The following is a 24216-nucleotide window of genomic DNA, read 5'->3' as shown; positions in this document are numbered from 1 at the left end:
TGCACTTCCCTGGTGCCAGGCCTCCTGGATCCACATGGGATCCCGGAAGCTGCAGGCACACAGGGCTGTTCTTCCTCTTCGCTGGCTGAGCTGATGGCAGCTCTTGGTGTGAATGCTGTTTATTCCGTGTGAGTGCCCAGTGGGGATAGAATCGCATTCCCACTGGAGACAGAGCTGATGTGGAGCAGTGTTTATTTACCCAGACAGAATTGGAAATCTCGTCTAGGGTTAAGGATGAATTGGGTGCTTGTCTGCTCTCCCTGCCCAGCTGGGTGCCAGCCCTCGGGAGGGGAGCTTGGCTAGAACCCTGGATGTCCCGGCTCAGTGCTGGGTGAGGAAAGTCTGTGCCCCATCAGTCTCTCATCCCTCCCCACCCCCTGCCCCTAGAGGCCGAGCCTTGGCCTGGCAGTGAGTGGCCAGCTCGAGTTGGGGGCTTGGTTGTTCAGCTTTGGTTTGCACTTCAGAATTCCTCGTAGGCAGCAGGGTCTTCCTCTTTGGCAGTTGCTGGCCTTAATCCTAGGGTGCTTTGCACTTTGGTACCTGACACTTTTGTGAGCTAATGGATGACAACGGTGTCTGTACTTGTGACGCACTCTTCCTGTTACTAAGGAATGCAGCCTCTTAAAGCATATTAATAAAATGATTTCTTTTGTGCATGTACTGGGAGTGAACCCCAGGCCTTGCACATGCTCAGCACCCCCTCTACTACTGAGGTGCACCCCTAGCTCTAAGGTAATTTCTAATACAGACTTTCTCTCCTTATATAGAACTTTTCCTATTTTTGTACTAGGCTAAGTGACAGAAATGGAGGTGTTCTGTGTGTGGTCTCAAAGTGCTTTCTGTTCCTCAGTGAGGAAGAAAGCCCGCTGGGGTCCCAGGCAAGGCAAGCGTCTCCCTGTAGCTCACCCCCACAGTCCCTTCCCCTGGAAACGTTGCCTTGCTGTTGCATCCTCAGATGCTGTGACGGACCTCGGGTCGAACCCGGGTTACTACGGGAAGCTGGTGGAAGAGTCGCTGGGGCGGTGCTGCCTGGTGACCGAGGAGATAGAGCGTGACCTGCACCGCTCCCTGCCCGAGCACCCGGCCTTCCAGAACGAGACGGGCATCGCTGCTCTCAGGAGGGTGCTTACGGCCTATGCCCACCGCAACCCCCGCATTGGGTACTGCCAGGTGGGTGTTAGCTGGAGTCTGCATCCTCCAGTACTGCTCTGGTCCTCAGGACTGCTCTGTGGAGCTGTCTGCTCAGGCCCTTCCTGGGAAGAACTAGCCATGTCACAGCCAAAGTAAACTGTGGCTGAAAATACAGCGCATGTTTAAATTAAAAAATAAAAGTAACACAGTCAAAGCCATGTTGCCACGAATCCCCCTCAGAATCTCCCCCTTGCTTTGACCACACTTATCCCATCGTTCTTGCTGCTTTCTGAAGCAGTTCTGGAGTCCTCTTTTCGTTATGCTGTCCTGGCTGCCTTGTCCTGAATCGATCAAAACCTTTCCCTTTTGCAGTCCGTTTGACTTTGGGGAAGAGCCAGGGTCACACAGTGCTAGATCCAGTGAATAAGGTGGACGGAGACAGTGTCATGTTTTTATGAGGTGCTCTTCTGTTGGGGGGCGCTCCACAGCATTCTCTATAGTTTTGATCACACCTTGTAAAGACACTCATGAAAGAGGACTCCAGACCTGCTTCAGAAAGTGGCAAGAACCATGGGATAAGTGTGTCTGCAGATGGGGGAGTATTTTGAGGGAGATTCATGGCAGTGTGTCTTTCACTGTAATAATTTTTAAAAAAATTAGCATTCGCTCTACATTTTGTTCATTCTTGTTATAGTCAGCATGACGACTCGCGACTTAAGGACTTATGAGATACCTAAAAGTAGAGTGGGCCGGAGTGGGCTGTCAGACAGGGCTTGAACTCAGCTGAGATGGGATGGGCTTCATAGAACCTAGACCTTGGGGCCCTTCTGAGCTGGAAGATGCAGTCAGGAAGAACGGAATACAGAGGAATAAACTAAACCCCACCCCAAAACCCAACCAAGATTGCAAACTTCATTTTCCTGTGAATAAGTGAAATCAGTGGGTGAATGCAGTTCTCTGTGGATGTGTGTGCCTGGGCCGCAGCAAACAGCTGGGTCCAGCATTATCCAGTGGAGCCAGGGACTGAATGGCAGCCAGTTGCTCAGCCTGGAGTTTTCTGTGATGACCATGTTACACGCGGGTCGTTTGTTCCTCAGGGTCAGTATAGTAGGGGCACATGGGTCTGTCATCTGCAAAATGTTACTCTTGTGGCTTGTGCATGGGTGCGCGCGCGCCCGCGCGCATGTGTGTGTGTGTGTGTTATGAGGCTGGAGTTTGAACCCAGGACCTTATGTACGCTATGCAAGCACACTTTCTCTGAGCTGTACCCTTGCCTTGGGCTTGTGTGTTTCTAAAGTCTCTCAGCGTCTCACGGCTGGCCAGTAACTGCCTCTCCTGTGCCCTCTACTCAGTCCATGAACATCCTGACCTCCGTGCTGCTGCTGTATGCCAAGGAGGAAGAGGCCTTCTGGTTGCTGGTCGCTGTGTGTGAACGGATGCTGCCTGATTACTTCAACCACCGAGTAATCGGTAAACTACCTCCCTCCTGCCTCCCTGTTGCCTCTACCCAGGGAGCAGAGCCTGGGCAAGAGGGTCACCATCAGTCCTACCCACACTGACCTCTCAGCTGGTCTGCACAAACACACTTTGACCCTTGACTTTGTTTTCCATGCACCTCTAGCAATATAGTGAAATAGCCTGCCTAAGCTCAGATTTTGGAGGCACTACAGATTTTGGATGAAAAACAAATGATTATAGGTGAATAGTTGAACTTAAAGGAAAGGAAAATCTTTATTCCCAGAAAATAAGTCAGAATGTGATTTTGCCTGGTTTTGCACAGGTGCTGTGGCCTGGAAAGGGAGCAGGCCTCCCCTCAGACTCCTAGGACAGTGATGGCAAACCTTTTAGATGCCGAGTGCCCAAACTGCAACCCAAAACCCTCTTATTTATCACAAAGTGTTACCACTGTAATTAAACCTGAATGCTGAGGTTTTGGTTTAGAAAAAACAAGATGGTGACTTGGTTTGTGTGCCGACAGAGAGTGCACCATCACGGGTTGAGGAGCTTCTGCTGGGGAAGTCTCTGTTCCCTGGAGGAGAGGCGGTGGTGGGCTGGTGCTGGTGAGTCTCCCACTTACATACAGAAACTTGTTGCCGCCTGGACTTGTGTTGGCCAGCTTTTTGTTACTATAATCAAATACCTGATGTAGGCTACCTATGAAGAAAAAGGATTGTTTAGCCCACAGTGTTGGAGGTTCACAGACAGGGCACTTGCATGGGCTCCTCTCTGGTGAGGACCCCATGGAGGCCGAGGATGCAGAGCAGGATGTGTGTCAGGGCAAGGGGTCACAGCACAGGCCAAGCTGCTTTCACAGCAGCCTCCTCCTGAGACCGACCAAGCGGTCAAGGGATGACCCCCAGCGGTTCCCCCACTTACTTACTCTAAGCCTAACACGTGAGTCTTTGGGGGAAAGCAGCCTAGGCAGGGACCCACGGCCCCACGGTTCTGCCCTCAGAGCCTCCATCTTTCATATAGTTGTGGTTTGGATGTGTACAATCTCCATGGTCTGGCAGCCTTGTAGTGGAAAAAATAATATAAAAATTGGGTTTCATGGCTCTCTTGTCGCTTGTGTGCCCGGCCGGGGCAGGCAGGCGGCCGGACTTGTGGAGGCGCCTGACAGAGTCCGGACAGGCACTGATGCACCTTCCGCCGCATGGGGAGGAGAGGTGGGTAGAGGATGGACTTCACTGCGAAGCCCAAGCCTGCCACTGCCCTCTGTGGCATCGTGAGAGCCGATGGGAAGATTGCTTACCCTCCTGGAGTAAAGGAGATCACAGACAAGATCACCACCGATGAAATGATCAAACGACTGAAGATGTGAAAACTTTCACGGATATGGATCAATACTCAGAAGATGAAAAACAGCAATATTTCCCACTAGCTTTGTATCTTGCTTCTGAATTCTTCCTCAGGAACCCTAAAAAAGATGTGCATCTCCTTGTAGCATGTTGTTTAGCTGATATATTTCAAATCTATGTCCCAGAAGCTCCATATATTTCCTATGAAAAACTGCATATTTTTGTTTAATACCAGACAATTAAAAGGTTTGGAAGACACAAAGAGACCACAGTTGAATAGATACTTTTATTATTAGAGAATTTAGCTTGGGTTAAATCATATAACATCTGCTTTGAATTGGAAGATTGCAATGAATTTTTTATTCAGCTTTTTAGGACTCTCAGTTATCAACAAAAGCCACAATAAGAAGGTGCAACTGCAGGTGCTAGACTTGATGGATTCTGTCATCACGGGAGGTGATGGAATTACTCAAGAATTGTTGGACTCCCTACTTACCGACCTCATGCCTGCACATAAGAACTTAAATAAACAGTCTTTCAATCTTGCAAAAGTCCTCTTAAAGAGGACGGTTCAGACTTTTGCATTGCCATTGTTTTCAATCAAGTCCTGGTGCTGGGAAGTGATTTGTCAGAACATGTATTTGATCTGACTCAGGAACTTTTTGCCATACATCCTCATCTGTTATTCTCTGCCACGCCGCAGCTTGAATTCAAACTGAAGAGCGATGATGGAGAAGAAAGATTAGCTGTTGTTCGACTTCTAGGTAAATTGTTTGGCTCTAATGATTGTGATTTGGCAACACGGAATCGCCCTCTTTGTCAGTGTTTTCTTGGATGATTCAGTGACATTCATGTTCATGTGAGATTAGAAAGTGTGAAATTTGCCAGTCACTGTTTAATGAATCGCCAAGATTCAGCAAAGGATCTCACAGAATATTTGAAAGTTAGATCACATAACTCAGAAGAAGCTGTTCAGCACGATGTCATTGTACTACAATAACGGCTTCCAAAAGAGACTTTGACTTAGTACATGATCAGCTGCTTGGCTTTGTAAGGGAAAGAACACTGGATAAATGGGTAAAATATGAGGAATTTCATTCTTCCCTAAGAACAATTTATTGTTTAAATTATTTGCTGAATATAATTGGTATATTTTAATAATAATTATTCTGTATACCAGTTAAAGATTTTCTGTGTGACAGTCAGATTAATAACAATCCAAAGTAAAGAGCTACCGATCTAAAAATAAAATTGGGTTTGGTGATGCTCTTCAGGACTTCTTAGTAAGATGAGAGGTGGAGGTGGACTAAAATTATAGTGGCAGTGTGGGAACAGAAACAAAAGAACTAATTTGAGATAGAATTTGGCGGCTAATTGGATGTAGGGGGCAAGGCAGGAAGAAGGTGCTTTTGGAGACTGGATCTGAGAATTAAAAGCTGTGATGCCCAATAGGAGTGGGGGGATGGAGGGGGTAGGCCTGGGGGTGTGGCTGGCTGGGAAGGAGGTGATGCTTCTTATCTGTGCGACGCAGGTGCCCTCTGGCTGTCATCCCTGGCTCCCTGCATTGCCTGAGTGACTGACTTGCTTCCCTTCTCACTTTGTCTTGTGGGAAGCAATGTAAGGTTCAGAGAAGCGAAGAGTAAACAGAACTTTGGTGTCATTAGGTGGCATGTTGTCAAGGCCACTTGCTGGTGAATGCTGCTGTGTGACAGCTCGTGCTCAGCAGCGATTAGCTGGACTTTTGTGATAGTGTGTAGCCATGGCACAAGACAGTGTGAAACCTCTGTGTCACTTCAGGTTGCTCCTTCCTGCCCTGTCCTGCACAGGGAACCCTTGGGACTGACTTCTATCACCTTAAAGGAATTTGGCCTACCCTTAAATGTCTTATAAATGTAAAAATGGAGAATGAACTCTTCTGTGTCCGACTTCTGGCACACAGCATAATGCCTGTGACAGGCGTCCACGTTGGTGGTGTACCAGTGGTTGGGTCCTCTGTGTCACTGTGTTGGCACTGTGGGTCGCTTGTCCATTTACCTCTCTATGGGCATTTGAGTTACTTCCAGCTCAGGGCTATGATAAAGTAGCAGAGGACATTCATGCATACGTCTTCTGTGGATATGTATTGTCATTTTATAGGGTGCTTATCTAGCAGCAGAATTGCTAGGGGGCTTCCAAAATGAATATAATATATTTATTGTCTCATTACATCAGTGTGGGAATGTCCTCGTTGCTCTGTGTCCTTGCTAATCCTTGGGAATCATCTATCTGTCTATTTAATTTTAGCCAGGATACTGGGCTAGAAGTAATGTTCGTCATGGTACCTTTTGTTTGTTTGTTTGTTTGTTTTTTTTTTTTATTGAGTTTATTGGTACATTTAGGGATACAGTACAGTTACATTCATTGTTGGGATCATGTACCTTTACATGGCAAGTCTTGATTCTCATTTTTTCCCCTTACCTCTGCCCTCCCTTCACCCCCTCCTCCCCTCCCCATCTACAAACACTTTATTTTCATCTTTTCATTCTCTCACATATGTTTTTTGGTTTTTGAGACAGGGTCTGTCCATGTAGTTGAGACTGACCTGGAACTCACTATGTAGTCCAGGCTGGTCTCAAACTCATAGTGATCCTCCTGCCTCAGCCTCCCAAGTGCTGGGATAACAGGTGCATGCCACCATGCCCAGCTGTCATGGTAGCTTTAATTGGCATTTCTCTTATAATTTTGAGCATATTTCTGTGCCCAATGACTATTTATTTATCATCTCTTTTGAGTGCTCAGATCTTGAGCTTAAATATTAAAAAAATAAAATTTGTTGGTGCCTTCTGATTAAGTTCCCTTTTTTTGGATACAAGGTTTATGTCAGGGAGATATACTGCAAGTGTTTCCTCCAAATTTGAAGTTTGCACTTTCATTTTATTAAATGGTGTCTTTTGTTTTGCTTGTTTGTTTTTTTGTTTTTGTTTTTTTGGTATGAACTTGGGACCTTGCACTTGTGAGGCAGGTGGCGGAACCACTAAGCTACATCCCCAGCCCAATTAAATGGTGTCTTTTGAAGAACAAGTTTTTAGTTTTGTTTGGAGTCATTTAATTAATTAATTAATTATTTTTGGGGGCCTTATTCCTGTATTTTCTTCCAGAAGTTTTATAATATTAGCTTTTTCATGTAGGCCTGTGATCCATTTCGAATGTATTTTTTGTATGGTGTTAGGTAAGGGTTGAGCAGCCCCTCTTCCACCCCATATTAATGTTCAGCTGATTGAACACTGTTTTTGGAAAAGACTGTCATTTACCCATTGAATCACCTCGGTCAAAATGTCAAACATCAGTGAACTAAGTATGAGTCCTTTTCTGAACTCACGTTCTTTTCTCACTGACCTGGTCATCTCAGAGTAGCTTTCATCTCAGGCCATTATAGCACATGTGATTCTTTCCTGCCAAAGTTCTGTGGCCTTCCTTTTGCAGGGGCTCAGGTGGACCAGTCTGTCTTTGAGGAGCTCATCAAGGAGCACCTCCCGGAGCTGGCGGAGCACATGAATGACCTCTCGGCCCTGGCATCCGTCTCACTCTCGTGGTTCTTGACCCTGTTCCTCAGCATCATGCCCCTGGAGAGTGCCGTGAATGTTATGGACTGCTTCTTCTACGACGGGATCAAAGCCATCTTCCAGCTGGGGCTGGCTGTGCTGGAAGCCACTGCTGAGGAGCTGTGCAGCAGCAAGGATGATGGTCAGGCCTTGATGATCCTCAGCAGGTGGGCCCCGGCTCTGTGCTCCTGTGGCTCCTGGGGATGAAGTAGGTGGCAGCTGAGTCTGGAAGACCACAGGATGTGGTGCCAGCAGGTGTGCCAGCACTGTGAAGCTTTGTCTTCTGCTCTGCCACCTGTTACGCTGTGGTCGCCCGAGAGCCAGACTGCCATGTGGCAACTGCCACCAGTGTGGGGTGAAGAGTGCCATCCTCCCTCACCCTGTCCACCAAGTGAGAGTACAGGAAGGGCAGTTCCTTCCTGTAAGTGCTAAACTGTGCATCCTGTAGAGTCAGAGTGGCTGTGAACAGGGATGAAGGCATCACAGCTCACTGGGGTCTCAGACCTTGTATGCTTGGGGTTGTTGAACTCCAGTGAGAGAGGGGTCATTGCAGGCTGAGCCCTGGGACCTGGCTGCCCGGGCACCATGGGGGGCAGATGTTGGGTCACTGTTGATTTCCATCAAAGCATGACAGGAGCTTGTGGTACAGAATTTACACTGACTTCCCTGGACAGTAGAAGCCCGGGCTCCTGCACAGAACCCAGCTGGACAAGCCTGGCTTTGGCAGGGCCTCCCTGCAGCAGTGGCTGCCTCACCTCCCAGATGCTATGTTTGAATGCGAGCTAGCACATCCAGTACCCCAAGGGCAGTGGGTGTTGTGTGGCTCAGTGAGGGGGACTTGGCTTTAACTTGGGTGTGCTCAGGTTTCTAGATCACATTAAGAATGAAGACAGCCCAGGGCCCTCCATCGGCAGCCACCATGCCTTTTTCTCTGATGACCAGGAGCCCTACCCTGTGACTGACATTGCTGACCTCATCCGGGACTCCTATGAGGTGCATGAGCTCCTGGCCCAGCCTCACCACCCCTTTCCCATCCCTAATTCCCTGCCCCCCTCAATTCGCCTTTCCACCCTCGAAACCCCTTTCCCATGGGACATGTCCTTGGGAGGTGGGCCTTGCAGGTGGGCCTGGGCTGCTTCCTGTCTGCTGTGGATGCAGCAGAGGCTCTGATGGAAGGGTCCCTGCTGTCCCTGCAGAAATTTGGGGACCAGTCTGTGGAGCATATAGAGCACCTGCGCTGCAAGCACCGGATCCGGGTCCTCCAGGGGCATGAGGATACCACGAGGCAGAACGTGGTGAGCAGAGGCCCCCCCCCCAGTGGTGGGGAGTGGGCCCGTGTGGTCCGGTGGCTTACGAATGAGATAGAGCACCTGCGCTGCAAGCACCGGATCCGGGTCCTCCAGGGGCACGAGGATACCACGAGGCAGAACGTGGTGAGCAGAGGCCCCCCCCCAGTGGTGGGGAGTGGGCCCGTGTGGTCCGGTGGCTTACGAATGCCAGCTTTGTTTTTTTTTTTAAATCAAACTAAAAACTGAATAGGGGTGATGTAGTATAAAAGCAACATGGGTTTTGGGGAGCCTCAGTTTCCCTACTTTTAAATGGGGGTGACCCCTCCCTCCCATGTCGGATTGGGTAGGGTACCGGTATGAGATGCTTGGGCATATGACTACAGGAAGCAGAGTTTCGTTCAGAGCATCTTCCCTGAAGGTGGAGCTTTGAGCCTCTGTCCTGAGGTCCTGGGTGAAGAGGATGGAACAGCTGGGCAGCTGCTATAGAGCCATCTCTGGGTCAGAAAGGAGCAGATGCTGCCCCAGGACCAGGCAGCCATTGTATAAGCGGCTCTGGCTTGTGTCCGCTGGCCTTGAATTCACTCCATCCCTGTTGTTCCTTCCTTAAGCTCCGTGTGGTCATTCCCGAGGTCTCAATTTCTCCTGAGGACCTGGAGGAACTCTATGACTTATTCAAGGTATGCGTGCTAGGAAGCTGGAATGGTGCTGGCTCAGTCAAGGCACCTATGGGGGGTTCCCAGGGTCTAAGGCTGGGCCAGTGCCCCTGCTCACTTCCGCCCAGAGCCTCCTTGCCAGATTTAACGGTGGCAGCCCTCAGCCTGGCATCAGGAAGGAGGAGCCTGGATGTCCCCATCCAGGCTGTTGCTGGCTGAGCAGTATAGGGTCCTGGTTTCCAGGACAGGAGACAGTGGCCCTACTGCACCGTCACGGGGTACTTCTTAAGTCTGCGTACATCCACCCCATGACCCACACAGGGCTGTGTGCTTTTTTGTGCTTTGCAGCTGCTGTGTAGCTAGGTCATGTGTTGCCCTTCGGTGCTGAGGCAAGAGTTTGAGCCCAGCCTGCATTACAGGGGTTCAAGGCCAGCCTGCATTACGTGGGGAGACCCTGTCTCAAAAAGCCATCCAGGTTTATTACCGCGTTGTTACACTTGAAAGTTCTTGGGATACTCCTCACCATCCTGCAGTGGCCACTTAAAGAGCGTGACTGTATTGAGCAAGACACCCAAATGCCAAATGGCGTTTCGGCTCGCATACTGTAGCACCTCCCACCGTTTCTGTCCCAGCCTTGGCGGCTGTGGTGAGCTGAGATGACCGCCCCGGTCCCTCGGTGTGGCATTGGGTGTGTGTGTGTGTGTGTGTGTGTGTGTGTGTGTGGGCTTGCCCAGCCTCAGTGACAAGGCCAGTTTTGGTTGGTTTAATTTCATTTATTCTCAAGAGTTCAACTTGCCTTTTTTTTTTTTTTTTTTTTTTTTTTTTTTTTTTTAAAAATTTTTTTTTTTTTGTGTTTATCATATATGGATGTGATTTAAAATTCAGAAAGTATAAAAAGTAAGAAGTAAAAGTCTTGCTTCTACCTTTGGGTCCTTGCGCATTTCCTCTCTGCCAGGTAGTCAGGCTGCTAGTTCTTTTTGTATCCTGTAGATCTCTCCGCTTCTTTCTGATTTACAGTACATTTTAATGAAAGGAGCAGAATACAAATTATCTTCATAATTAAAACTGTACATTTAACGCTGGGTAAGATGGTGAATTTTGTGTTACATATATTTACCACGAGGAAAAGCTTTAATACAAAAAATTAAAATTCCCAAGCCATGCGCTATGGCGTGGTCCTCTAATCTCAGCACTTGAGAGGCTGAGGCATGAGGTACGTACGCTTCAAGTTTGAAACCAGCCTGGGCTACAAAGTGAGTTTAAGGCTAGCTGCCTCACCCGCCACCCTGTGTGGAAAACCCCAAATTCCATATTTTTGTGGAGCAGGAGAAGGGAAGCGCTTACATGTCCGGTCAGGTGGTGAGACTGGAACGTTCGTCGTCTGGTTCTCCTTCCAATGTTGCTTATTGAATGAGCAGCACTTTGGGAGGCGAAGCTGGGCCATGGTGGCTTTGGCCTTTCCGTGGGCCCCTGGTGCTGCCCAGCGTCCCAGCTCTCTCCCCTCCCATTTGCAGCGGGAACACATGCTGAGCTGCTACTGGGCGCAGCCTGGACCTGTGGCCCTGCGACACGACCCCAGCAGGCCCTATGCTGAGCAATACCGCATTGACGCCCGGCAGTTCACTCGCCTCTTCCTGCTGCTCTCGCCCTGGACCTGCGGGGCTCACACGGAGATCCTGGCGGAGAGGACATTCCGGCTGCTGGATGACAATGTGGACCAGCTCCTGGAGTTCCGGGCATTCACGAGCTGCCTGGGTACGAGAGCCTCCTGCCTTGGGTGTCTGGAGAGAGCATTGTGGCGCACTGGTGACAGGCCTGACACAGTGCTGGGACTTCACACTTCACTCCTCTCAGGCCTACATATGAAGGTGGGGAGGAGGTTTGGCTCCCCCTTAGGAGCCTCCTGATTTGTTCTCCTTGGCCTCCAGCATGTGGCCTTGGGCATGTGGCCATGTCCCTAAAATTAAAATCTTTGCCAAGATCACGGCCCAACTGCACTCATGAGGTTACCATGTAACTCAGCCACCCAGCCAGCACCCTTGACCCGTGCATCTCTAACGTGGTGTGGACCTGGGGGCACGGGAGGGGACAGGCGTTGACCTTACTCAGTTCTCTTCAGTGAGTCTGCATTGTGACAGTGGGAGTAGCTGGTAACCAGTGTCTCTTTTTTGCAGATATTATGTACAATGGAGAAATGAATGAGAAAATCAAACTGTTGTACAGGCTTCATATCCCTCCAGGTAAGCAAGTCCGAGCTAGAGTAGCCGCCTGTGCCCTGCTTCAGCACATAGGCAGCTCTGTGCATCACCCTGAAGTTCTTTTCTTTCTAAATTTAACTTAGATGCCTTAGAATCAGGCCTGGGATTTAGCTCAGTGGCACTGTGCCTGCCTCACAAGTGCAAGGTCCTAAGTTTGGTCCCTCGTACCTAGCAACCCCACCCCAATTTCAGTTAGTCTTGGGGCACCAACATTTCTGTTTTGGGGCTGCAGTTCACACACTGTAAGAACTGTGCTGTGCTACATGGCTGGAGCAGGAGCTGCCCAACTGAGTGTGTGTCACAGTGCAGATAGGGGCCCCTAGCTGATGGCTGGCCCCTGCGTTGAGAGCTGGGCTTGTGGGATATGCTGGGGAGCAAGATGCTGGTAGGCTGGGCAGATGGTTATAGGCTGCTGGAGTTTTTTCTTTCTTTCTTTTTTTTTTTGTGGTATGGGGATTGAACTCAGGACCTTGTGCTTGCCAGGAAGGTGTGGCACCACTGAGCAACATCCCCAGCCCTGTTTCTTTGTTTTTTGAGACAGGGTTCAGGGTCTTGCTATGTAGTTCAGGTGACCTTGAACTCACTATGCAACCCAGGCTGGCCTCAAACTCTTGGTGATCTTCCTGCCTCAGCCTCCTGGGTGCTGGGATTACAGGTGTGCACCACCATGCCTGGCTGGCTACTGTTTTTGGAACATCATTTTCTAGCATGTGTTTCCTTCAAGTTCATGCAGTGGTAACCAGGAAAAAGGAAGTAGTTTTGAAAGCTATGAGGTAAAATTTGACATCGAGCTGGGCCTGGTATTGCATGCCTGCAATCCCAGCACTCAGGAGGCTGAGGCAGTAGAATTGAGAGTTCAAGGCCAGCCTGAACTGCTTGGTGAGAACTTGTCTCAAAAAACTGAAAAAGCAAACAACAAACTTGACATTGACAGGAAGAAAAACACAGTACTCTTAATTAAGTGTTCCTTGGACCTTTAATGGGGTAAGTGAGATATCCCACAGGCTGTCTGCCCCAGAGCTGGGCCCCTGATAGAACCCCCGCAACAAGAGCCCGGGAAGTTTCCAGGGCCCAAGCCCCTGCTGGCTTTTACAGCCACTGATGCATATGCAGAAATGGAAATCTGGGGGTGGGTCCGAGTCTGTTGGTCGTGTACTGGGAACAGGGCTGTCATGATGCCGCACTTCACCAGTCCCTTCTACGAGTGCCGGGGCTCAAGGAGTGAGTTACTGTGTTTGCCAAACAGCTCTGGCCCCACTGTGAAGGATGCGGCAGGGGGCGCAGCTCAGCAGTAGAGCGTTTGCCTTGAGTGTGTGAGGCCCTGGGATGGGTCCTCCACAGGCAAAAACATTCAGATGCTGATTCAGGGAAAACTCAAGCTACTCTGGTCTGCAGGCGGAAAGCGAGCTTTCTCTCTAAGGTCTTCTACATTACCAAGAACAGCTGCTGTCCAGAGGGAGTTGGGTCACCGAATTGAGGGGTGTGGTTTCCTGGGAGTGCCTTGGTGGCAGAGATCTGGAAGCTGTGCTTTGGGACCAGCTTTGTGAACTCGTCTCTGTTGGTAGCTTACGCACCCCCAGCATTGACTGCTCTCTTCTCTGTAGCCCATCACAGTCATGCATGTCGCTTTTCCATTAGAACATTTTTTTGGCAGCTTGTGTACTCACTTCTTTTTTTGGACATCGAACTCTTTGGTGTTCTAGCCTGATGGGCCATTCAGGGTTTATCATTTTCCTCCCATTCAGTTTGAGTGGATTCTCACTGGTGCCACTTCATAGTTTATTTTAGGCAGTTGGGGGCAATAGTGACTTAATTGTTGCAGGAGAAAAAAAAAAAGGGATGGGAAAAATGACATAAGTTTGGTTGTGGTTACAAACAACTCTGTCAATGTGCTGGGGTCTGTTGGATATTAAATTTTAAGACTAAATTGTGTAGTATGTACAGTCTTGATTTAATAAAGTTGTTTTATCAAAACAACAACAGCAGCAACAACAACAACAACAACAACATCCAAAAGCCTAGGCATCAAAAGAAAAAAAAAAGAAAGAAAAATAACCCTCCCTCCTCCAGAAACCTGTGAACCTCTTGGGAGTTTTTCAGAGTTTTGGTGCCATCTTGTGGAAACTTCTTGAATCGCAACTGACTTTGTTGCCTTTTTTGGTTTTTTGAGACAGGGTCTTGCTATGTAGTTTAAACCAGACTTGAACTCACTGTGTAGCCTAGGCTGGCCTCCAACTCACATATAGATCCTCCTGCCTTAGCCTCCGGAGTGCTGGGATTTCAGGTGTGCATTACCACACCTGGCTCAACATAACTGAATTTTGCCTTTGATTTATTCTCAGGGCTCACTAGCAAATTTCAGTCTTTTAAGATGAAGAACTTTCCTCATCAAGCCCTGTTATTTTGTAGCAGCTTTATTGAACTGTAATTTATATACCATTCAAGTCACCCATTCAGTGTAATACATTCAGTGGTTTCTCATATATTGAGTTGTTCGAGAAGCACCGTAATCTATGAAACTTTTCGTCACCTGAAAATAAATATCCTGTCCTTTAGCTGTTGCCCTCAGTCCATCTATTTTCCCTAACCTTAGGAAACCTATTGCTATGGATTTGTCTGCTGTGTACATTTCATGTAAATGAAACTGACACATATTTGCTATTACGTGTCTGGCTTCTTTCACTTAGCACAATGCCTTGTGGCACACATCACACCAAGCAACACTCTGTGTCTGTGCCAGTTTGTTTCTTCATCATCTCATAGACATTTGGCTTGTTCTGGTATTGCCTTTTGCTATTATGAACGTTCATTTCCAAGGTGTTGTATGAAATCTGAGCTCAGGCTTTCTCTGGTAGACACCTAGGAGAGGCAGTTCTGGGGCAAATGGCATCTCTGCGTTTAACATTTTGAGGCACTGTCAGACTGTTTTCCAAAGTGGCAGGACCATTTCACTCTTCTACCAGCAATGGATGAGGGTTCTGATGTCAATTTATTTTCAGTATGCTTCAAGAAAACTCTTAGTAAGATGCTGCTTTAGATTCAGTAAGGCTATTTTCAGTTTTTATACAAATATAACTGTGTTCAGGACAGAAAGTTGGTTTAATTATCAACCATTCTTCCATCCAGGGATCTAGCCTGTTCACTTTAGAGCTTCTTACATATATGTATGCAGATCTTTATTTATTTATGTTGCTACTGGGGATCGAACTTGGGACCTCGTGCTTGCGAGGCAGCCAGCAGAACCACTGAGCTAAATCCCTGGCCCCTGCATGTCTTTTATAGAAGGGGGATCGACAATGTGCATCTCTCTAGGCCAACTCAGAATGTCATTTTTCCCCCCCTTTTGTGAGACAGGGTCTTGCTTATGGAGAACAGGCTAGCCTTGCACAAATTAGGTAGCCCAGGGTGTCCTCGAACTCACTGTGATCCTGTCTCAGGCTCCTGAGTGCTGGATTACAGGTGTTTGCCACCATGCTCATTGCAACATCCATTTATGAATCTGCATGTTATTAGTTAGAGTAGTGCCACATACATCTGGGATGTGAGACATGTTTTTTACTTTGTGCATCTGGACAGGGCTTGGTGTACACTTGGCTTCCTGAGCCTGCAAAGAGTCTGTAGCCTACAGATTGGAAGCAGCTGACTGAGCCTCCAGTTCTTCCTTGCCTAAAGAAAATATAGCCTAAAAAGCTAAATTACTCTTGTCAGTTTTGGTAAGACAGAATGTGTTCAACTTAAATCTTCTTCCTTCCAAGCACTCACTGAAAATGATCGCGACAGCCAGTCACCACTGAAGAATCCTCTGTTGTCGACGTCCAGGCCGCTGGTCTTTGGGAAGCCCAATGGCACGTACCTCTCTTGTTATCTGCCTGCTGTAGCACCACGGGCTCCCCAGGTCCTCCCACTCCTGTAGCTGCCTGGCCTTCTTCCCTCTTGCAAATTACCAGAGCCCACTATTTCAGGCAGAAACCTGAAAGAAGTGTTGCTGTGACTGCCCCTCACCGCCACTGGGTTCCCTCCTCTCCTTTACTGTTTCCCCCAGCTATGTGGATGGGGACTCGTGGTCAGTTGTAAAACTCCCTATTGGAATCCCTGCGTTGCAGTTTTATGTGTGATTTGCTTAGTGGAATTCCTCATCCCCTTACTGTCTCCAGTCAGTACTCCTTTTTGCTTTCACCAAATTTCAACTATTATTTTCCTTTGTTTCCAGGTGATACAGTTGATTACCGGAAGCAGCTGAAGCAGATGATTAGAGATCTAGCAAAAGAAAAAGACAAAACCGAGAAAGAGCTGCCCAAAATGAGCCAGGTATGAATTTTCTTCTATGAAGAGGCCAACTGTTTGGCTAGTAACTTTGTCCAGTCATTAATTTGATATTTGAGCTCTGGCCCCTTTACTTCCAAAGCCTAATACCTTTGAGATCTTTTACCTTCGGAGTCCAGGATCTTGTACCTTTGGGGAGCTGTGCATTGTGTTGACTAAATGGAGATTAAAGTGTGGTCAAGTCAGATATTCAAACTCTTCAAAACACTAGGTTGCCACACTCTTCACACCTTTAAGAGGTTTGTCAAGTTCTCTTGTCCAGGCTATGACTTAACCTGTGGGTGTTAGAAACTTTTGGGGCCACTGTGGGTACAGCATTTTCTTCAGAGAAACGAGTGTTCTCTGTCAAGAACCACTGATTGCATGATACACAGTACATAATCTTGCAGCGTCTTCCAGAAAAGTTTTATGCTACATAGGTGCCATATTTTGGTGTTTTTTTTTTTTTTTTTTTTTTTTTTATTAAATAAGGGTCTCAACCAATGTTTGAGATGTGTAGGCTTACAGTTAAGAATGTCCCAGATGGGCTTGGTGGTGCATGCCCGCAATCCCCCAGCACTTGGGAGACTGAGGCGAGAGGATTGCTCCAAGTTTGAGGCCAGCCTGGGCTGTATAGAGAGTTCAAGGCCACCCTGAACTACGCCCTGTGTCAAAAAGAAAAAATAAAAAGATCCTTTACCATGGGACTTAAAAGTCATTGTGTTGCTGTGTGCTGGGAGCCTTTGATTGGAATTTAGCATGCAATGTTTGTCTTTTTCTTTTTGGAGGGGCCTGGAATTGCAAGCTAGGCAAGTGCTCTGCCACTGAGCCACATCTCTAATCCTAAGTCTGTTTTGACCCCAAAACATTGTGTAGGACTGGTATTTTGTAGCAGGTCTAAGAAATGCTGGTTTGTGTATGCGGGGGTTGCTTTCAGATTTTCACTCTACTCCGTAGATGTATGAGACATGTTATCAACCAGCAGCTATTGGTACTAAGGTTTCTCCCCACCCCAAATGCTGCCAAATAATTTGGAATCAGAGTTAAGAGAACACTTGATAATTGGGAAATGTATGTTTATCCCCATTTTTCTGATTAGTTGTACTTCCGATCCCTGACAGATGAATTTTTTCAGGACTGAAGTTTTTCATTGGTTTCATGTCTACTTCCCCATCTATTTGCTTAGGCTTAACAAGCCTAAGCAGGTCACACAGGTCCTCTGGGCCCAGTGGTGTAGATTCTGCTTTGCTCCATTGTTGTCTGTGAAATGTGTCTGCACAGGACCAAGTTCCTCACTAGCTGCTACTGCTGTCACACCAGTGTCCCTCCACAAATAGGCTGAGCCTGCCGAGCCCCTAAAGGACCATGGTGATTTTGTCACTTGTACTCAGACCCAACGTTACATAGAAACTTCCCTGAAAGGTCAGGCTTTGTCACTAACATTCTGTAGACAGTCACTATTGGAATTAGTTTTCCAGCTTTTAGGTCCTGCTACAAGATAAACATGCCAGTTTTACTAATCTTTTCAGCAGTTTAACATTTTTTTGTTAGAAACTCTAGCCTATTTTAGGTCTGTATAGCTGTTGATTCTTTGGAGACATTTCTGCAGGATGACTGGGCTCATGCGCCATGGGGCTGCCTACCTTTATTAACGGTTACCACCCACAGACAGCACACTTTGGAGCATGTGTAGAAGCTCCTGGAGGCAGTTTGCAGAGTGAAGAGCAGAGAGTACCTTCTTTTTCAAAAATAGTTACATACTTTTCCAAAGTGTCACATCTGAAAAATCCATTACTTCCATCCTGGCTACAGTGCTATATTGGACTTTCTTTTCTAATTCCAGAGAGAGTTTATCCAGTTCTGTAAGACTCTGTACAGCATGTTCCATGAAGACCCAGAAGAAAATGAGCTGTACCAAGCCATCGCCACTGTCACCACACTGCTGCTGCAGATTGGGGAGGTGGGCCAGCGGGGCAGCAGCTCCCAGGAATGTTCAGAGGAGCTGCAGGCCCCTGCTCCCTCTCCTGACCAGGACTCCATCTTTGTAGACCCTGGCAAGCCTGTCCAGGACGCCCAGCCATTTCCTGAGGTGGTGGAAGGGGTCTGGACGGTCTCCCTGGAGCACATTTTAGCATCACTCCTTACTGAACAGTCCTTAGTGAACTTTTTTGAAAAGCCACTGGACATTAAACCCAAACTTGAAAATGCCAAGATCAATCAATACAACCTCAACAATCTTGAAATGAGCCGCCACTTGCAACCTGAACTCAAGCTGGGTAATGCATAGAGGTGGGAGTTCACCGTAGTACATACTGCAGTCTGCCACGGCAGGTGGGCTGCCTTCAGACCCGAAGCCTGGCTTTATGCCCACGTTGGAAGCTGGGTAGCTGGATAAACCACCTGAATGCTGGCTGGGAAGATGGTTATTTCTAATTATTCTTTTAGGAGAATCATCAGTTGGACAGGCAGTGGTACAGGTATCTTATCAACTTGACACTGACTTGTGATTTTACTTCTAGCAGTTTTGCTGCAATGGGTGTTTCTGCTGTGATGCTGGTATCATGATAGAACACAGACTCAGACATCAAACAAACTGAGGGCCAAGAAAAGCCCCAAGCTCTTATTTTTCACTTACAATGATGAGAAAGGTCAAGAATAATCTTCACTTTTAAGATCTTCAGAGCCATTATCCGTGCAATTGTTTTTGGCTGTTTTTGCACTAATTTTGTTTCAATGCTGGTAATTGAAACCATTTTAATACCTTTAGTTATATTCACTTTGGATATGTCCTTCCAAAAATGTGTCCAAACTATGCTTTCAATGTTGACCTCCACGTTTTTTAATAAAAAAAATTTTTTTTGTATTGACTCAGTCCCTTTACCTTATGTTGCCTATGGTACCAGCTGTTTGATGTGAGACGTGAAGAGATAAGTTGAGTCTCCCTATATGCACCTCCATTCTTGTTGCTTTTGGGGACCTTTTATGGCAGCATTCAAATAAGTGTCATTAAGTTGCACTTCTACTTTCCTCACAACAGTGGCTCTCCAGTCAAGAGCCACCTGGAAAAACCTAAGGCCCTGTCCGAGTGAACTCCCTCCAAGGGGTGGGGAGCAAAAGTATTGAGAAAACTCTGGATAATCTGAGAATGACTTTTACATACATACATAGCACAACATGCCACAAGTGAAACAAGAAACCAAAGCACAAAGGCAGTTTTATAACTTTATTTGAAAGTTAATTCTCATCTACATTCACTGTCTGGAGATCTGCAAAGAGAAGCAACAGCCAGTCAGTTCCCACTCACACACATATCCTATGTGAACACCTCAATTATCTTTTGTAGAAAGATTTAGACAATTGCATTCCCCTGTAAACATTTTACAACCCAAACTACTTCTGAAATCTTTTACATTTTTCCACACTAAGACAATGTGAAATAGGTGTAACACTGCTGAGGTTGGTGGTGTACACCTGTAATCTCAGCACTCCGGGGGGCTGAGGATCCCAAATCAGCAACATCTCAGGGAATTTAGTGAGACTTGTCTCAAAAGTGCACTAGGTCAACCCCCAGTGCTGTGCACAAACACACAAATGGTGACATTTTCCTCCCATGTTAAAAAGCTCTTGTGGAATGAGTGAAACTTACTTTTGAATGTGGTAACTGGGACGTAAGTTACCAAAGTATAGAGCTTGTTTGGTGAATCTTCATCCTCATTACGTTTTCTGGACAACCGAACACGGATACGATATGGGACATTCCTAGTGAAAACGTAAATCAATGTCTCCTTTTAGTAACTGGCCGCCAACTGCAGGCGTGGATCACTTGTAATCCCAGCACTTGAGGCCGAGGCAGGAGGATTACTCCAAGTTCAAGGCCAACCCGAACTACAGTGAGACCTATATTAAAAAACCAAACACACACACACACACACACCTCAAATCCAGTCAGCTAGTCACTTATCTGCCCCTGGAAAATTTACCCGGGTAGACATTAAATGCTGTCACCCCAGGATGCCTGACAGTATGTGTTAAAGCAGCTATAACTGACACTCAACCACTTAAGCACGCCTACAGTCGGGAAATCTTGTTCTGAGAGGTTTTCTGAGCTGTGTTTAAATGAAATTTTGCCACTGTCCATCTCATCTCACTCAACCCTTCAGCAGTACCACTGATCTCCCCCACTTCCTTGACAAGCCAGGTGTTGCCCTAGACACCTAATATTCCTTCCTGTAACCTAGGCCTTCCCTTCCCCTCTCATCTCATGGAAGGCATCACAGTGCTCTGTCCACCTGTCCTCCTACACCCCTCAATATTGGCCCACAGGACCTGAGTGTCTTGGCCTGCAACACCCACCCCCAAACTAACTGCCCCAGGTTAAGAACTAGGGCTTATGGCCTGGGATGTAGCTCAGTGGCACTGCGCCTGCCTGACAAGCACATGGTCCTGAATTTGATCCCACTGGGAGGGGGAGGGAAGTACAGCTTCCAAGGGGAGGCTTCCCATCTAATCTAGATGATTCCAACCCAGGGCTCAGCCTCTGCTTCCCTTCTGAGCACTTATTCTACTACATGAGCCTGTACTCTGTGCAGTGCTGCTCACCAGCTCATACCCTCCAGGCCTCAGTTTACAGCCCTGTTGCAGGGCCCACCAGCAGACACCAAATCACTGCCACAGGATTTTCTTCATACCTCCACACACAGTAACCAAGCTATCTAACTGATCCCTTCCTGGAGCTGGACAAGCTGGTGTCACCGTAAGGTCACTTTCTTACAGATAACTTCAGCACCTACCTTATTCCTTTGGCCCAGACAGCTTTGTTGAGCCTGGTATCAATGCGCACATCTGGAGTCCCCATCTCCTTCATGGCAAATTTCCGGATCTCCTTAAGTGCCCGAGGGGCACGCTTCTTAAAGCCCCTAAGATCCAAACACAAGCAAAAAAAAAAAAAAAGCAAAGCGCACAGAATTATATAAAACAGAGTACACCTTGTTTTCATAAAATACAAACTAGGCAAGAACAATCTTTTTTTTTCCTCCAGTGTGCAAATGCCAACAGCTAGCATTAATACTCCATATAAGTTGTCGAATTCATTTTCACTTAAGTAAGTACAATGTCCTGGGATCAAATTACAAGACAGCATGCTATTATAACACATCATGCAATACTATCAACTAGCCGTGCTTATACAGCATAGCCTGAAATGTGGGTAGATTCCTCATAGTAAGGAAGTATAAGGACATGAACTAAGGGGCTCTAGGTGCGCCTGAGACACTGTCAGGGTCCGAGTGCGTTCATTAATGTGTTCAGAAGCACAGCTTAGTTTCAGTAACCCTTTCACTACAACGAGGATGCAGATGCACCCAGAGTTTATGGTTTCATTTAACTAAGAAATACAAAACACACAGAACATTACACAGGCTGAAAATAAAAGGTTAAGCACTACTCTCCCAGCCTCCTATTTCTAGAGCCCAGACAAACTCACACCATTAAGCATCTAGAAATAACAGGAGTCAGCAAAATAGGGAAATCCCTGTTCTTCACATAGGTTATGCAAGTGACCCACCGAGTACATGAGTTGGTATCAAGTACTACAGGAAGATCCAAAAGGAAAGAGATAGGAGAGTGTTAGAGAAAGGGATGGAAGTTTCAATACAGGGGCTAAGGGGATCAAGGTCTGAAGGCAACAAAGTCAGCCAATCTGAGAAAACCTGTCAGGCACAAAGGGAAGAAGTACAGATAAAACAAAAGCAGCTACTCATGATAAAGAATGCAAGTGGGCCAGCTAATGTGATAATGGCAAACACCCTGGTTTACAGGAAGTCAACAGAGAACCAGAGTGCACCATGTCAGGCGAAGGACATCTGGACAAGATTGCAATTGGACAGACTGGACGTATTCCGATGGTACAATCACAGGACGTGAACTGCCAGTGAAAAACATAGGAAAGTTGGGGCTGGGTATTTAGCTCAGTGGGGCTGTGCCTGCCTGTCAAGCACAAGGTCCTGAGTTCGATCTCCAGTACCAGAAAAACAGGAAGAGCACGAGAGGAATACGCCGCATAACAAAGACAACAGGAATTGGGGTTGGACCACTTAGTTTATAGTTTGCTCACTCAAGCAAAGATGTCAAGTAGCAGTTGGATGTTTAAATCTTTAAGACTCCCTGCTATCACCAAGTACAGCTGTGGCCTTTTAACAGCACACTACCTTTCACCCTATGGCTTCCTTTCTGCCACTATTTTATTTATACTCTAAGCACTTGTTCCCTCTTTCTACTACTAACTAGAGATTAAGGTCTTTAGTTCCCTGCGGCATTTACAAAGCAGTGGCTAGGGTTGCTAGGTACCTGCTAAGCTCCAAATAATATGGTTAATGTTTGTATAAACACACAAGATACCTGATTTTTCGATCCAGAACCAATTCAGACCCCCACAAAAGACATTGTACATAATGTTCCTTGCTTGACAGGGTTACCTGCCTACTATGCCAAACCCAATTCAAAGGTTGCCACACGTTATCTCTGGCGAACTGTCTCCCAAAAGACTGCCCAAATAAATCCAAGAAATCCTGCTCTACTCATTACAGACCGAACAAAATATTTCTTTAAAGTAACATCACATAAAAAATTCTACCAGTAAATACTATGTGTAAAAAAAGGGGAAAAGTTTACCAAGTCCAAGATCTACATACAGAAACCATGCATTCACCAGCGACGGTCTATCAGCAAGCACTGCGCTGTAACTGCAGAAACACTTTTGTGTCTCTAGCATTTTTATTTCCAACATCAGTCCGTCTCTGCAGGGGTCAGGGAACAGGGAACAGAGAACGCTGGACAGGATACCTTCTTAGCCGGCTAACTTCCCTGATGTCCAGAGGTATTAAAAGTTTGCTTTCCCTCATATCTACTACTTTTTAGACTGTCCAGGTTTTTAAAAACGAAAGCAGTGATCGGAGTGACCCAATGGAATTCAAGTTTTTCAAAATCGACTCACAAATTTTACTCAATCACATGTCCAATCGTAAACCTCTGGTACACTTCAAATCCCGCAACTCCTTAAACAGGATGCATACAACTGAGATTCTGAAGCCATGTAACTTCTAGACCTCTCCTCAACAATTAGGCTGTCCCAAGAGTAAACCACACGTGAGGTGAGTTCGCGAGCCCGTGGCCGACTGCAGGATACTCACACTCCATGGATGCGCTTGTGAATGTTGATGGTATATTCTCGGGTCACCACCTCGTTGATGGCAGAACGGCCCTTCTTCTTTTCGCCACCCTTCTTTGCGGGAGCCATCTAAATAGGAAACAAGGAGGCTGAGAAGCTCATTTCCGGCTTGGACAAATGCTGCCAGCTGCAGAGCAGGCCCAGCGGCTCAGGTTTGCGTATGACCAAGCCGTCATTCCGATGCGGAAAGCCCTGTGGCCCCGGTTTCCAGAAGCCCGGCCACCTTCCCTCCCAGGCTCCGGGAACTCTTTAATTCAGGGCGGTTTCCTAACTCCCTGGTAAGCAGAGCTCCTGGGTCAGCTCGGGCGACACCCTATTGTGCCAGCCAGTACACTCCCGGGAGAGGATGGAGCTGGATTCCCGAAATCTCAACCTTCCAACCACACTTACTCTGCCGGGCCCAAGTTGGAAAGGAAGAGCGCGAGGGATTGTGGGAGGGAAAGCCGCGGTCACAAGTAAAACTTCCGGGTCACTTAGAGGCGGGGCTCGGGGAGCAGAGGAGGCGCGGCTAGAGAAGGGGCGCGGTGAGCTATGACGTCACGAGTCATGCCCGAGGAGAAGCTGACGGCTTCAGGGGGCGGGGCCTGGGCGGGCTGCGGCTGCGCGGTCGGAACGTGCTAGTGTAGGCGCGCTTTTCTCGTACCGCACTGCTGTAGCCTTTGGTGTAGCTCCGGGAAGAAAGCGGTCAGGGGGTTTTTCCCCAGTCTGTCCTAGAAAAACCAAAATCCATCCCATAACTGGGTGGGAGAAGGACCCGTGGGAGAAGACGCTGTTTGTTTTCCCATTCAAGCATTCGATCTGCAGTCTCCGCTGGGCCTGGCTGGCGGGCCTAGAAGCTCTACTTTCCCAGTCTGAAAAGGCCCGCCTGATGCCGGGGGGCTTCACTGAAAGGGAAAAAGCCCAGACCCAGGAACGTCCCCTCTAACCTGCTAACACTGGCTTCAGCAAAGGGGTCGGAGGAGGTAGTTTCGGGGCTGGA

General features: G+C 47.4%; 2 protein-coding genes and 1 pseudogene across 2 annotated transcripts in view; 2 read left to right on the top strand and 1 right to left on the bottom strand.

Moving 5' to 3' along the window:
• Tbc1d8 (TBC1 domain family member 8) overlaps positions 1-18841 on the top strand; it is an 86583-nt gene extending 67742 nt beyond the window's left edge. The window contains exons 10-20 of the mRNA XM_010637126.1: positions 956-1170; positions 2484-2601; positions 7392-7677; positions 8374-8503; positions 8707-8805; positions 9408-9476; positions 10967-11207; positions 11627-11692; positions 15466-15555; positions 15921-16018; positions 17856-18841. Of these exons, the coding sequence (XP_010635428.1) occupies positions 956-1170; positions 2484-2601; positions 7392-7677; positions 8374-8503; positions 8707-8805; positions 9408-9476; positions 10967-11207; positions 11627-11692; positions 15466-15555; positions 15921-16018; positions 17856-18299 (1856 nt within the window). The 3' untranslated portion in view covers positions 18300-18841. The remainder of the gene's footprint in view (positions 1-955; positions 1171-2483; positions 2602-7391; positions 7678-8373; positions 8504-8706; positions 8806-9407; positions 9477-10966; positions 11208-11626; positions 11693-15465; positions 15556-15920; positions 16019-17855) is intronic.
• LOC104871285 lies at positions 3022-5981 on the top strand (annotated as a pseudogene).
• A 379-nt stretch (positions 18842-19220) lies between the features above and the next one.
• Positions 19221-23725, bottom strand: Rpl31 (ribosomal protein L31). The gene is made up of 5 exons (XM_010637127.3): positions 23628-23725; positions 23200-23306; positions 20803-20928; positions 19659-19771; positions 19221-19278 (listed from the first exon to the last, which is right to left on the bottom strand). The coding sequence occupies exons 2-5, from the start codon at positions 23304-23306 to the stop codon at positions 19247-19249; spliced, it is 378 nt and encodes a 125-aa protein (XP_010635429.1). The 5' UTR covers positions 23628-23725; the 3' UTR covers positions 19221-19246.
• Positions 23726-24216: the final 491 nt, after the last annotated feature.

Source organism: Fukomys damarensis, unplaced genomic scaffold (assembly GCF_012274545.1).
Source record: "Fukomys damarensis isolate Sample0158 unplaced genomic scaffold, DMR_v1.0_HiC HiC_scaffold_9, whole genome shotgun sequence".
Lineage (NCBI taxonomy): Eukaryota > Metazoa > Chordata > Mammalia > Rodentia > Bathyergidae > Fukomys > Fukomys damarensis.
This window is presented reverse-complemented; position numbering and strand designations above follow the sequence as displayed.